The sequence below is a fragment of the Camelus dromedarius genome, chromosome 5 (genome assembly GCF_036321535.1).
Source record: "Camelus dromedarius isolate mCamDro1 chromosome 5, mCamDro1.pat, whole genome shotgun sequence".
NCBI lineage: Eukaryota > Metazoa > Chordata > Mammalia > Artiodactyla > Camelidae > Camelus > Camelus dromedarius.
In genome coordinates this window covers 68,495,049-68,510,912 of record NC_087440.1, presented here as the reverse complement: position 1 = coordinate 68,510,912, position 15,864 = coordinate 68,495,049, and the positions used below count along the sequence as shown (strand labels likewise).

General features: G+C 42.7%; 1 protein-coding gene across 3 annotated transcripts in view; it reads right to left on the bottom strand.

The window, feature by feature from the left end:
* DCAF4 (DDB1 and CUL4 associated factor 4) overlaps positions 1–12,464 on the bottom strand; it is a 28,497-nt gene extending 16,033 nt beyond the window's left edge. For all 3 annotated transcript variants that reach the window (XM_031453991.2, XM_010976554.3, XM_064486093.1), the window contains exons 1-2: positions 12,335–12,464; positions 1,942–2,038 (exon numbers count right to left, since the gene is read on the bottom strand). In XM_031453991.2, the coding sequence (XP_031309851.1) occupies positions 1,942–2,030 (89 nt within the window). In that variant the 5' untranslated portion in view covers positions 2,031–2,038; positions 12,335–12,464. The remainder of the gene's footprint in view (positions 1–1,941; positions 2,039–12,334) is intronic.
* Positions 12,465–15,864: the final 3,400 nt, after the last annotated feature.

The window sequence follows — 15,864 nt, the reverse complement described above, 5'->3', positions numbered from 1 at the left end:
CAGTAATTTTCTTTCTGTATCTGCTCATTTGAGCATTTTGTGAGGTCTTTTGGAATTTTCCAGATGAAAATGAGAACAGAGATCTTGGCCAATAAGAATTTCACCAGCTGGGCTTATTTGTCAGCTCAATAACAGTTACAAGGCCAGGTGAATTTCATTCTTTATTGGACTGAGCAGTATGGAGAATTTAAACTTTACTTGGCTACCCAACCCTACAGATGGAGAAACTGGGGTTCAGGGCACAGAGGTGATTTGCTCAGTAATACTGGGATAGAGCCATGGTTTAAACACTCACTTTGCAAAACTATAAGCCACTTCCGTGGCAATTTTAGACTAAAGGATATAATGATAAAACAAAAGACCTAATTTTAGAATCCTGCTACAATCAAGAACTTCCCCTGCCCCACAATACCAAAAAGAAAACAAATTGCAAAACCAGGATGAAGGAATGAAAGAACTTTCTCTTTTGTCTATTAATACTAACTATGCACAGTTTCAGGGGAATTATTTATTTTCCTTCTTTGGCCCAGAGCTTCCTGAGGCAGCCTGTCTGTGATCAGCAGCAAGAGGAGGAAGGATTAAGTGTCATGACAAATGTCTACGTTTCTAGTCCAAGGACTGCTGCTCCATTCTTTCCACATGGAGCCCAGAAGGTGGCTGTCCACTGTGTTTCCACGCAACTCTGCCAAGCTGAGTCAAGACTCTCTTCTTGCACAGATCACATTTTGCTACACTTTGTACTCTTGTGGGAAGGCCTGGAGCCCAAAAGTATCTATGTTTCTCCTTATAAAACATACAAATATTGGGTGCTGACTTGCTCTTTTTAAATATGGGTCAAGTTTGGGACTTTGGTTCAGAGTAATATTTTCTGCTGCATCTAATGAAGCCCACCAGGTACAGAGGGCCGATTCAGAGCCAAGCAGCCTGACAGTGGCTTTACATACATTATTGTGAACCTCACAAGAGAAGTACTGTACAGGAAGAGGGACTCCAAGTCACTAAGTAGCTTGCCCAGTTTCACACAGGAAAGAGCAGAGTGTCAAACCCAGATCTCCTAACTCCAAGGTCCTTGTTCCTTCCACATTCAGATGCTTTCTATCATCACTGTTTAGGTTCATCTGTTCTAGAGAAACATCCTGGCATTTGACATATTCTGCTCCTATAACTGGAATCTGTCCATTTTAAAAGGAGATCTGGAGCGTGGAAGTTTTGAAATTGGCATACGGGTCTCCTTTGGCGAGGAGGGGGCCGTGCAAAGACTTCCTATGGCCAGAGGTCATGTCAGCAGCCTTGAACTGTGAAGAGGTGTTTTCTCTTGGGGAGGGGAAGGGAGGGGGTGTATCTTGTTCTAAGACTAGACTGTATTTAATTCATGCAGAGAAATAAGTAGAGTGTGGAAAATATTTATTATGGGGACTTCAATTAAATATACACTAAGTTTTATTTTTTTAAGCTAGGTGGAAGGTACAGTGTTGGTGTTCATTGTATTATTTATAACTTTCTGCGTTTACTAAATACAATATTATTTATATTATCATATATACTATATATAGCCTTACTTAGGATTTAGGCTGAATTAATGAAGTTAGGTTGCCGGAAAGCTATTTTCACAGGCTGAAAAAAAAAGAAGATAGAGCAAGTCTACAAAATGGAGAAGCAGCTCTTCAGTTGTATCAGATAATGTTTAGTTCTAAGCCTGTGGCCAAGGCTCTGGTCAGAAGTCATGGTCACTCTGAAAAGCAAGACAAGTGTGGTCAGCTCCTCACTACCCCAGCGTGGCAGACAGGCCGATCTGCAGCAGAGACATCCCCCTGGGAGCCTGTCAGAAGTGCAGACTCCGGCTGGGCCCCTCAGACCCTGCATTTTGCCGAGACCCCCAGTGAGTCATGTGCGTGTGAGGGTGCTGGCAACGCTAGAAAGACACTGGACGGCAGCACTTGCCTCTCATTAGAACCATGCTGTCTGAACCAGGGGTTCTGCGAGTGGCTCCTTCTCCCATGTCTTCTATTCTGCCAGCTGCTTTTATGCATTCCAGCTCCTGAAAGAGAAAAAAAGAAAATTACTTACAAACGCATGTATGCACACTTTTCTCTTCTGTTTGCTTCCCTCATGCTCAGAAGTAGGCAAAAGGATTGGCCCAACTTGGGTTATCATCAAAGTCGTCACCAAGCCTCACCTATAAAAGGACCGCCACCAGGCAGACACATGGATAGAATCCAACGTGTCTGTAGCCACTTTTCTGGCTAAAGTCCTCTCACCTCACAGCTGATGCCTGGCCCACCAACCTGCCAACCTCCATTCCCTGGGTCACTGTGGAGGCACTGACAGACTCTTACAGTTTACTTCACAATGACAGTTTGAGCCTGGCATGAGAACCCTCTTAGGCGAGACTTCTTTTCAGATAACACCAGAGCATATAATAATTTTTCTTTCAATTCACACACATCCCTATTCACAGAGAATAGTTAACAGTGAACACTTTCTCCTACTCAGTTTCAATACTGACCAAGGCAAACTGAACAAATTAAGCAAGGTCTGCATATTACTTCTCAATGTGCTTTTCACTTAAATCAGCAAATCATCACACGTTTTAACACTGGGAATCATATTAGGAATTCTTAAAAAGACTGAACTGTAGTACATGAACCAGTTGCTGGGAGTTTCAAGCTTTCCTAATGCCTGCTGATCTTTTCCACCGGAGACATTGTGATATCTTACTGAATACACTTTAAAAACATATTCAAATGCCATAACAAAATTAGAAACAAATTTTTAAGGCTGAGTGCAACCAAACGATAGATTGGAAAATCTATTTGCCTTTATTTCTCAACTTCTACTTTTGAGTGGGGAATGCCTGTTAGCATCAAACAGAGCATTAGAAGTCTGGATCTGCATTCCAGAATTCTGTATTTATCCAACAACTTTCATGTCAACTTATGATTGTGAGCTGGGGCTAATTCAATACAAAGGAAGAGTAATTTAGTGAGTATAGTACTTAACCAAACATTGCATGAATTCTGTAATGTAGTACTCGATCTGCTTGCTTCAGAGTCATTCTGCCTCCCCCACTGCGCCACTCCACAACCTGGATTAATTTAACCAACCACTCTCTAGTCCCGTGCCAGAATTAGTAAGCACTACTAGAGCAAGTTATATAGCCATGCTGACTTGGAGTCATCATAAATGTCTCACTTTCATTCTCTGCTGGGACATTATAAATTAACCTGATTTTATTTACTCCTAGTCTGATTCACTCCTGACAGTCCAGGGTTTTACCACTCTCCTAAAATCCCTTCCTACTTCCTGCCAGTCACCCTTAATAGATAGCATAGCTCCCCACCTCACAGAGAAGAGATATGTTACCAGCAGGAATAGCCCAATTTCTTTCCCATCCACTCCACAAACGTCTGCCTTTACTACTTTTTATCATCTTCTCTCTTGTTTTGGAGAAACAGGTGTCCCTGTACCATTTCCAGGCAAACCCTTCCCACCTGGCTGTTTATCTCATTTTCTTCTCAAACGCTGCAGACATCTGTTCCCATATATGTTTAATCAATCTTCCCCTCTCCTTATCTCAGCTTATATAAACATGCTCATGTTTTTCATTTGTATGTGCTCTACCTCTAACCCAAAAGGAATAGAAATGTTCGGAAAGCACGGTCTACAGGTATACATTCCACTTTGTTCTCCAATCATTCTTCAACCCACTGCAGTCAGACCTCCTCTATCCTCATCTTTCTGCTAAAATGCTCTTGCTGAGGTATTAACTAATGATGGCCTCCTTGCCAAAGTTAGCAGTCTCTTTTTAGCCCTTATTCCTGCAACGTGTGACAGCATGAAGCATCACTCTTCCTTTAGCTTCTGGAATCTTCCACTTGGTTCTCCTCTTACCTGTCAAGTTCATCCTTTTCTAGTTTCTTTTGGGTACCCACTCCATGTGTGTTTTCCACTGTTCTGTTCCAGATCCTCCTGTTTTCATACTTAATACCACCTTACTTGTCAATACAGCTTCATCGCTAATCCTAGCATCCCTCTTGAGCATCAAGTTCTAATTAAAAGGCTGCCTTCTGTCTACTGCCATAGACCTAGCAGCCTCAACATGTTTAAAAGTGAGTTCATGATCTCTCCCTTGTGCTCAGTCTGCTTTTACCTATCTGTAATTCCCTTCTCTGAAATTCTCCCACTGCCCCACTCCCATCCAAAAGTATAATAATTTTATTCATTTTCCTCAACAATCCCTTTAATGGCTCCTGGACACCACAGGCAAAGGTCTACCTTTAGATTAATTATCTTATGCCTCAGCCAAAGAATAAAGTTGCATTTATTAACTAGTTAAGTTACAAACTAGAAGGCACTGTGTATAGGAAGGGAAATATGTATGCTCAGTGTTAAGAAAACTGGTAAGAGAAATAAGCCATGTTGACATAAGATTATTATTACCAACTCTATTCAGAGATAAAAATTTCTTTAGATTGTACATCCTGTACATGACTCCAATTTGCTTAGTTATGAAATAATACATGAATATACTGAAGAACACAGGTAACGGTGAATCAAAGACTTTAGGTCACCCATCAGGAGGCAGGGCCACTGGTCCACCTGCATCACTATTCTCAACAGTTGGGCACTGCACGATCAGAAAGACACAGTAAATACTGAAATAAATGGTGAGTGATTTTGGTCAAAGACAATGTTTTTAAACCATCAACTCACACAGCACAGGCTCAGACACTGCAACAGAATAAGGGAGGCTGACATTAACTATTTTAATAAGAAATACAAAGTCAAAGCCACTTAAAAAAGTCACAATAAATAGAAGTTGACCAAATACAGAAAGGGTTAAGAGTAGGATGAAACGGTATCTTTTTATACTTTTAATAAGCCTATTTGAGGGGTGGGGAATGAGTCTTCCCCAAATGCAAACATAGTTCATTCTCAATGTGAACTTTAATGGATTATGCTTACACTTATCACCCTGTACTGAACTTCTGTTTGTACTCCTACCTTGTATTAGACATGATGTGAATGCTTTAAGGCAAAGATCCTGCCCTTGTTCTTTTTTTCTATTCCTAGCACCCAGGACCTAGTTGGTTCTTAGTAACTATTCACTGAGCCAAAACAAACCGAACAAACAACTCCTTGAAATCCCAGGTAGCTTCCTTCTGCTCTGGGCATTTTCGTTTGTTATCCAACATATATTTACAAAGTGCCCACTCTATGTCAGGCACTGGGCTAGGCACTGGGGAGCAGGCAGAGATAAAGAAACTGGGGTTCCCATTCTCAAGGCACTCGTTGTTTAGCAGGGCACGTGAATGCATGAACCAATTCCTGTAGTGCATCTTAAGGATGAAGACCCAGATCTCTGCAGGTGCAGTAGGAGAGAAAGGAGTGACTGGTCTGAGTGAAAGGGACCGAGGGGAGACAAGAGTTTTAACCACAGCCTGAAGAACGAGTGTCAGGCAAGGCAGTGCGCTGAGGGGCCTGCAAGCAGTTTGGTATGGCTAGAACCTTAAGTAAAAAGGGCTAAGGGATGAGGCTAGAGAAGCAGGCAGGATCAGATGCCAAGGTCTCTGGGTGCTGGGTGATTAGCATGATTAGACCTGCGTTTTAGAAAGGGCACTTTAAAGGCAGCAGTGGAGGGAATAAGTTGGAAGTTAAAGACTGCTGCGGCAACTCAGGTTAGAGGAACCCACTAACACAGAAGTGATACTTGGGAAACAGAACCCTGAATTTAGAAAGATTTAGAAGGTGAATTTCACAGGAGAGGTGGAGAGAGGGGAGCTGATAACCGATACGTGAATAATTGGTAGTGTCCTGACCTGGGAGAGCAAGAATAAATGAGGAAAAGCAGTTTGGGAAAAGATGAGAGTGAGTCTCATTTTGAATAAATCAGTCTCGAGATGTTTGTAAATAAGCGTCTGGGAACCAAGAGGGAAAATGAGGCTAAAGATAGAGTCATCAGTACGTGGTGACAGACTGAGACAAATGTGGCTCCAAAACCAAATATATAGCGGGGATTAAAATTCAAAATTAGAGACAATTTAATTGGACAGTAATATGAAATCAGTACAATCAGTTTCTAGATCAGTGTTTCTTAACCAAGGACAATTTCACCCACCAGGGAACACTTGGCAATGTCTGGGGACACTTTTGTTTGTCACAACCTGGGGGGGAGGGGTGGGCTGCTGCTAGCATCTAGTGGGTGGAAGCCAGAGATGCTGCTAACCATCCTACAACACGGACGGTCCCTTACAACAAACTATCAAGCCCCAAATAGTCCTGAGGTTAAGAAACCCTGTTCTAGTTAGGAAGTGCTCAACAATTTGCCAGGTGAAATGCTGAATCCCAGTACCTTCGTAGATACTCTGCCAGGCACAGACATTAAAAAAGATGTGGAAGGCTGAGCTTGGCTTTGCCTCTTAGAGAGTCTTTCAGTCTTTCAAGTACTTAAAGGAGTAAAGAAGAATAATTTCTAAGAGATCACTATTCTAGAAAGACAATGTTAATCTCAAACAAATAAACATGATTTAACTTTTTGAAAAATGAGCAATACTTATCAAGTAACTTATACTTGCCTTTTTCTGAGAAGTGATTCTAAGAAAATAATACAAAAGATTATAAAAATTATATGTAAGGTATTTACTGCAATTTTTCAGTTCACTTTATGAAGCTAGTATTACTGTTGCCAAAACCAGACAAAGGTAATCACAAGACTAGAAAATTATAGATCTACCTTATGAACACAGACACACAAATCCTCAACCAAATGCTAGCAGACCAAATCCAGAAGCATATAAACAGGATTATACACCATGACCAAGTAGGATTTATCCCAGGAATATAAATGTATGATTCAACATACGAAAAGCAATCAACACAAAACGTATTAATAGAGTATATGAGAAAAAAAACCCTTTACACGAGTACCTCAATAGACACAGAAAAAGCATTGGACAAAATCCAGTACCTTTCCTGATAGAAACTAGGCACAGAAGGTAACTTCCTCAACTTGATAAAGGGCATCTATAAAAACCCACAGCTAACATTATATTTAATGGTGAAAGACTGCAAGCTTTCCTCCTAAGATCAAGAACAAGACAAGGATGTCTGTTCTCACCACTTCAACACTGTACTGGAGGAGGGGGAGGGTAGAACTCAGTGGCAGTGACTGCTCAGCATGCAGGAGGTCCTGGGTTCAATCCCTAGAACCTCCATTAAAAAAATAAGCCAAATTCCTCCCCACCAAAAAAACCCCACCGTACTGGAAGTTCTAGCCGGGGGCAACTAGGCAAGAAAAAGCAATAAATGGCACCCAAACAGGAAAAGAAGTAAAATTTTTTCTATTTGCAGATGACATGATGTTATATATAGGAAACCCTACTAGACCAAAAAAAAAAAAAAGACCACCCACCAAAACTATTGGCACTAATACATGAATTCGGCAAGGTTTCAGTTTACAAGAGTAATATATAAAAATCAGTAGTATTTCTATATACTAGCAAAGAACAATCTGAAAATGAAATTAAAACAAATACATTTACAACAGCATCAAACAGAATAAAGTACTAGGAATAAACTTAACAAATAAGTGCATAACTTGTACACTGAAAACTGTAAGACACTGTTGAAAGAGATTAAAGAGGATCTAAGTAAATGGGAAGACATCCATATCATGGACTGGAAGAAATAAGATGGTCTCCAAACTGGTATAGTTTTAACGCAATCGCTATCAAAATTCTATCTTTGGCAAAACGACGAACTGATCTTGAAATTCATAGGGAAATGCAAGGGAAGCAGAATAGTTAAAACAGTCTTGAAGAAAAAGCGAAATTGGAGGACTCACATTTCCCAATTTCAATGCTGCAGTAATCAAGACAATGTGGTACTGGCAAAAAAATATAGATCAATGGAGTAGAATAGAGGGTCCAGGAATAAACCCACGTATTTATATGCCAACTGATTTTGACAAAGGTGCCAAAACCTTTCAGTGGAGGAAAGAAGAGTCTTTTCAACTGCTGGGACAACTGGATATTCACCTGCAGAAGAATGAATCTGGATCCCTACTTCACATCACATATAAAAATTAACTCAAATGGATCTAAGTTCTAAGACTATTAAACTTTTAGAAGAAAAAGGTGTAAATCACCACAAACTTGGATTAAGCAATGGTTTCTTAAATATGATACCCAAAGCACAAGAAAAAATAGATTAACTAATTAGACTTCAAAATTAAAAACTTTTGTGAAAAGAATACTATCAAGGAAGTGAAGACAACTCACAGAATGGGATAAAATATTTTTCAATCCTGTATTTGATAAGGATCTAGTATCCAGAATATATAAACAATTCAACAAGAAAAATAACTCAATTAAAAAATAAGGAAAAAATTTGAAGACATTTCTTCAGAGATACACAAATCGCTACAGAACATGAAAAGATGCTTAATATCGTTAGTCATTAGGTAGATGCAAATCCAAACCACAATGAGATACCACTACTTATCTACCAGGATGGCTATAAAACAGATAACAAGTACTGGTGAGGATGCAGAGAAATTTGAACTCTCATACACTGCTGGTGGGAATGTAAAATGCTGCAGCCACTTTGGAAAACAGCTTGGCAGCTCCTTACAAGGTTCACTATAGAGTTACCGTATGACTTAGCAAAACCCAGCAGAAACGAAAACATATAACCATACAAAAATCTGGACAGTATCGTTCACAGCAGTATTATTCATAATTGCCCCAAAGTGTAAACAATCCATATCTCCATCAACCAATGAACTGATAAACAAAATGTGGCACATTGATACAACAGAATATTATTCAGCCATAAAAAGAATGTAGTACTGACACATACTACAATGTGGATGAACCTTGAAAACACTATACTAAGTGAAAGAAGTGGGACACAAAAGGCCACATACTGTATGATTTAACGTATATGAAATCTCCAGAACAGGCAAACCTAGAGAGAGTGTGAGAGAAGTGGTTTCTAAGGGGTAGAGGAAGAAAAGAATGTAGATACATTAAAAAAAAAAAAAAAAAAAAAAAAAGAGGAGGTAGAGAGTGGGAAGTAACTAATTGGTACAAAGGTTCACTTCTTTTTTTTTTTTTAAGCTTTTTGAAAGTCTATTTTTCTATTTTGAATATGCTTTTTTCCGTTATCCCAAATGAGTTGATAAAGGCTCTGATTAAACTGTTTTATGTTTTCAGGAATAAGAGTGACTTTTATTATGTAGTTGGTAGCTTGGAAAATTTTTACACAATTTTAAATGATTTATGATGTTCCATGTGTTCTTGTTTACGTTTCCCTAAGCATCATTCTACCGAATTCCTAGTTTCCAAAAGCTGTAGTACCATACATAATATTTTAGTATGATAGTAGTTTTATTTGTTTTAAAACTAGAATCAGGTTGAATGTGACTTTAAAATTTATGCTTTGCCCATTTGTAAAACACTGAGATATTCACGTCACATTTCCTTTATTGTTTGACTATACACTTGTTGAAAGGTAAGTTTACAGATCAAATGATGAAGCTTCATGTTTCAGTAAAAAAAACTTGTCTTTTTACTTAAAGATTCATGGAATAGAATTTATACTTAAGCAGAATGACTATACACAGAAACTTTTTCTGGAGGCAACTTAAAAGCAAAGTGGAACTGGTAGATCTTTTGGTTTTTGTTATTGACTTACTATATAGGACTCCCAGCCAGGTATAGAGCATTAATATGAAATACTGAGAAATTCATAATCTTAAAAAAAAAAAGGTGGGGGACGAAGTATACAAAAAGATCACATTACCACTAAGAGGCTGAAATGACTGGATTTGTAATATTTTTTAAAACCTTCATTTTGGGTCAGCATAAATATCCTTTAATTTTTTTTTTTTTTGCCCTATTTTCAGAAGCATTCCATTGAGGTTTAACATAGCAAGCCAATATAAAGTTCTACAGTTCAGCAATTCTGAATTCTGAGTCATATTAAGATGAAAATGGAAGTCAAAACTTAGGAAAATTTTCATCTGTTACATCTAATTCATCTTCTGCTTGTTGATCCTCTCTTAGAAAGGTGGACACCTTTCCTGTTCCAGATAGACACTTAGCTGACAGAAAGCTCTGAAAAGGCAACTGTGAATTTGCTCTTACAGTATCTAAATGAGATGGATAATTTGGCAGACACCTAGAGCTTCTGAAAACCTAGCTATCTGTTCATCAATCTTTTGTATATGTTGGTAGGAGGCAATGTATACCTCTAAAGCTTTGCGTGGAAAAGCATTTCAATAGTGCTAAATTCTGAAAACATAATCTTTATATCACTTGCTTTCTGCTTTTCAAAACTGCCAAGTTTGCTCCAGATGAGAGCTGTTTGCATGGCATCCACCGTGGCTCTCTGTAACTGGCTTCGCCCTGAAATGCGCGTCCAGCAGATGGGCGTGCTGATTTGCCCTTTTTACTTCAGAGAGCTGTTTAGCTTCTCCATTCCTTGTTGCTGATGTTGCCGTGGGGTCATCTTGTTTCGTTTTTACAACGGTTGCTTTGGCTGCACGTCTCTCAACTGCGGCGTGTCCGTTACCCTGAAGTTCTGCAAACTCCTGAGCGATGTTTCCAGCCTGGCTTCAAATGTGGGGTCTCTGTGACGCCTACTGGAGGCTGTCACTCACCGGAAGGTCGGCCTTGCCTCCCAGTCTGGTAGTTTTCCGCGCTACAAAATGCTCCCGGTTCGAGCGGCCCCCATTCCACTGGCGCTTCCTGCCCCGCCCCCCAGCCGCCATTCTGGGCCACACAGGCCCGACCCCGCGGCCTCAGGCTGGTGGCGTGGCAGGCGGCCTCCCTTGGCCTCGGCCCGAGGTGGGCCCGGAACTTGGTGGGGCATTCAACGTCGGGGCAGGCTCCACTCACCCCCACGTCGCAGCCGGCCCTCAACGTCCCACAGAGCACATGGCCGGGGCCCTCGGCGGGAGCCCAACTCCACTGCTCAGAGCTGCCTGGGCCGTGCTGGGGCCACAGGGTTTCTTTTCGCAGAGACGAAAATGTTCTGGAATAAGACAGCGATGACGGTCGCACGACCCTGCCAACATACTACAAAACCCGCCCAACCGTACCCCGTAAAACGGCGAATTTTATGGGTTGTGAATTGTATTTTACTACAGCAGTGCTATATTTATGTGAGAAGCATCCTAAGTATCCAGCGACAGGTGAGTTAGGGTTGCAGACACCAGCGGACTGCGGCGTGGAAAACTCAAACGCCACCGGTTTGTAAAGCTGAACACGAAATGGCCTCTACGGGGAGCCCGCCGTGCCCACCCCAGCCGGCACTGTAAACTCTGCCTCACAAACGGAGGCCGCGACCGTGCCCAGAAGGACAGAGTGGTGGAAAAGGAGTTCCACCCCTGCTGGTCTGGCCTCAGGACTTATGACCCTCAGGACACCACCTCAACTACAATTCCCACTGCCCTTGAAAGCTAGAGTTGGAGGCTTTGGAATGTTGCCTGTTTCCTCCAGGAAGTTGTCGCCTCAGTCTTCTTTCCTACTGGCTGTCTGAGTCACAGGACAGCTCTGCAGACCACCTCACGCCCGTCCAGGGAAAGGGGGTGTCACGGTTTCCGAGGTCAACTGGGGAGACGACGGGGCCTGCTAGACATCGCGAGTGCCAGCATGGAAGGGTGGCTTTGTCGCTAATGTCACAATTCGGAAAGCTTGGATTCAAGCCGCGATTCCAGCGCTTACTAGTTGGTGAGTTACCTCGGGCAAGTGACCACTTCACCGGGGCTCCTTAAGCGTCCGACAAAGGTACTACCAACCTAACTCCCAGGGCTGGTGTGCGGAGAGCGAGGTTAATGCCCGTAAAGCAGTCAACAGCGCCCCGCACTCAGTAAGCGCTCAGTACGCGTTACCTGTGAGGCTGACCCGTGTGAAAAAAGTCAACCACAACCTGAACTTTCAGGTGAACCGCCCCCGAGGGCCCGTAGTCCAGCCACTGGCAGCTGTTGGGTGGCACCTTCACATCAGGGTTTAGAAAAACGTTCCTTTGGGTCAGACACGGAGAGGCAACACTCGGGGTCCCCCTCCCCCGTCTCCACGGCTGCAGAGCCGACAGGAAGAGCCGACAGGAAGAGCCGGCTCCACGCGCTCGCAGATCGCACACAGCCGGAGCTCGCCGGCCCAGCCCCCACCCCACGCCACGGTCAGGCCGGCGATCCACGTGCTCGACTCCTCCCCGCCCCCTTCTCAGGCCTTCCTCCCAATCCCCTCTCCGGTCCCGAGCTTTGCGGGGCGCGCAGCAGCCGCCTCCGGACCGACCCCAACTGTCACTCCTGATAGCGCAGACTTACTTGATCAAAAGGGTCCTTTCCGGCTTTCCCTCGGGCCCAGGGTCAGCAGGAGGAGCTGCTAGGCGTGGAAAGACCCGGAAAGACCGAGCCGTAGCGTCCGCCAGTTAGTTGCGTCCGTTCTTGTGTTGCCTCAGCGGATAGGGCCATGGCGGCCGCCCCTTCCTTCTCATTGGACTCAGCTTCTGACTGTCTACGCCAATAGGGTGGATCTTAGGGAGGGGGCGGGGACCGGGGACTTAGCTCCGCCCAGCTTGGCAAAAAGGCCGCGAGCCGTCGGCTGGCGAGACTGGGCTCGCCACGTTTGGGGCGTGGCCATGTGTGTTTGGGGAGGGAACACGCGCGTTTGGGGGCGGGCCCGGGGCTGGGCGGGGCCGGAGGCTGAGTTCAGACCTCAGGAGAGCCGAGGTGGCGTCTTCCTAAACTGTGGATACGACACCCGGCACCGGGTATTTTCTCTGTCCGTGGCTGGTCGATACAGCCTGGGAAGTTCCTCTCGCCGCTCGGGGCCACTATCTTTAAAACTGAGACTTGGGAAAGAGGAAAGATTGTGTTGTGGGAAGGGCGAAGGAGGCTCTGAGATGAGTGAGAGAAAAAGGAACAGGTAGTGAACTGGTGGTAATGTGTTTCGCTGTGACCTCAGGTAGCTGAGGCTGCTGACCCTTGTTCTGTATGGCTCCAAGATGCAAAGGAACGTGCCCTGAACTTAAGTCAAGAGGCCTTGGTTCTAGATCTAGTTCTGTTTTCTTGCTGTGTGACCTAGGGCGAGCCTCTTCCCTTTCTGTGCCTTGATTTCTTTTATTGAAACACGGACGTTGATCTAACGTTCTGATGGTCTCACCAGCTCAGTTTGTTCATACGACTAACATTTCCAGAATGATCTCTGTGCTGTGCCTTTTTCAGGTGTCAGCTGACAGCCATCAGATGAAAGGAAAACGGAAGCTTGTGATGGGCACTTGACTAGACTGACATTTTTGTGAGGCGAGCTGAGTTCTAATAGGCCAGGCTTGATTGCTGCAGGGAGCAGGCCTGGCACACCATGTGCCCCCATTAGAAAACAGATTGTGGGGTTTATCAGCTGTACCCATTTTAAAAGCATTTCAGTCAATAACAAGGAAGGTGGGATTTTGGCTCTCAAGAATTTTATATTAAAAACTGTGGAGTGGCAAGAGGTGACGAGGATAATGAGTGAAGTGAGTATACTTGGAATAAAGGACAGCTTCAGGAAGCTTGAGTGGCCTGGAAGAGAAAGTGGAGAGAGAAATTCTAAGCTGGACAAACAAGCTGACTGGAAGCCTGATCAAGGAGTAGTGAGGCATTCATTTTGGCTGGATAAGAGGGGAGTCTTAGAAGCAAAACTGGCAGGGTAGGATGGGTCAAATGGCAAAGGTAAGGACCTGCAGGCAGAGGGAGCCTCCGAAGGCTTGAGGGCTGGGGAGTGGCAAGACAAGAGCTTTGGGGAAGTCACCTGGGCAGCACTGTAGACGAAATTGGAGAGGAAAGATTGTGGAAGTCAGCTGGAAGCCTCCTTAGAACCTTCTTGCACCTACAGTCCTTTTGAAAGATAGGACTGAACCAGAGTGGCGGAGGCTGGGATGGAAGGAATGGGTGGAGGCGAGACATTTTAGAGGAGGGAGAATTCTGTGAGAGGAGTCAAAAGGGATTCCAACCTGCAGAGCCAGGGTCACTGGAGGAAGTTTGAAGGAGTTGGCTTGGAGTTTGCTGAGTGAATGAATGAATGGCAAACAGCTGGCCATTGGGCTCTCTTGAAAGTTCACTGAGGGAACCTGGGTATAGGCACAAGATGTGCCTTGGGGACCTGCAGCAGGCACATTGAGAAAAAAGATTAAAGAACATTTGCAAATCACAAAGGAAGCCTGGCCTTGGACAAGTCTTTTGGCATCTGTGAACCTAAGTTTCCTCACAGGTGAAATGAGGATAATGATACCTGCTGAAGGGGCTTGTGCTAAGTAAATGCGATGACTGTAAAGCACCTCGCTGCTAGGTCTGCACTCCCACGGACTGAGCACCCTTTTTTATGAGGATGGCTTGGTATATAAATGGTGCATATTACTATCAAAGGTATAAATAATTCCTTTTTAAAATTTCCTCTCCAGAATTTGAAGCCAAGGCAAATAAGTTTTTATTTGAAATGGCATCTAAAATGATAGACATTAAATTTGACTACATTAAAAAATACTTTTATAGTCCTTGTCATGTGTCACATATTTCCTAAGCCCTTTCCATATATTTTTTTTTTTAATTACAACAACCTGTGAGGCAGGTACTGTTAATGTCAACACTTTACTGATGAATTGAGTCACAGACAAGTTAAGTTGCTTGAGCTGGTGAGTGGCAGAGCCAAGATTCAACCCAGATAGTTTCCAGAGTTTGTGCTCTCAAGGCAAAAACTACCATAAGGAAGGCAAAAGACATACTCCAATTTGGTGTTAAGTATCTACAACTCATATCACATAAAGGCTAAAATTTATAAATTATAAAGTGCTTTTACAAATAAACTCAATAGAAAAAGGAGCAAGTCGCTATACCAACCATATAGGAAAGGAAGTCAGCGCGAAAGGATGCTCAGCCTTACTCAACGTAAGGAAAATGTGGCTTAAAACTCCTGACATATACTTTTTTCATAACCAGATAGGCAAAATCCAGAACTTTGCTAATACTCAGGGAGACTCTCTTGTGATTTCTAAGGGAGACAGTTTGGCACTGTATCAATATTTATCAAAGTTAAAAATGCACATATTTTTGACTTAGCAATTACATTGCTAGGAATTCATCCTAAAAATATATTTGCTTGTGTGCAAAATGACTTAGGTACATGGAACACTGTGTAATAGTGAACGTTTGGAAGCCATCTTAGTGTCAATTAGTTGGAGACTAGTTAAAAAATGATGGTAGGGGGAGGATATTGCTCAAGTGATAGAGTGCATGCTTAGCATACAGAGTCCTGAGTTCAACCCCCAGTACCTCCTCTAAAAATAAATAACTAAATAAACTTAATTACCCCCCTCTCCTCCACCAAAAAAAGGTAAACCTAATTACCCTCCTCAAAAAACCCCCCAAAAAACAAATAAAAAAGTGATGGTACATTCATTAAGTGGAATATAGTGTGCTTAAAAAAAATTAGGCTATTTATATATTGATATAAAATCACCTCCAAGATAGATTCTTGGTGAAAAAAGCAATGTGAAGAACAGTATATAAAGTATTACATAGGGTGAAAAGTGTATGTATGTATGTATATCTCCCTGGAATGATAATATCTGTTACTTCTAGGGAGGGGACCTGGGTGGTTAGGTGACAGGGGTGGGAGAGAGCTTTTTACCCCATTGTACCTTTTGAAATTTGACCAAGTGCATATGTTACCTATTAAATATAAAATTTAAATGTTAATTAAACCAAGTCCACGTATTACATACAGCAACTGACTGCAGAAATTGTTCATTTTAAGAGGTGACATGTAAGTTTGCTGCTAAAGGAACTAGGATGCCTGTCAAATCCCATCGTGGAGACGC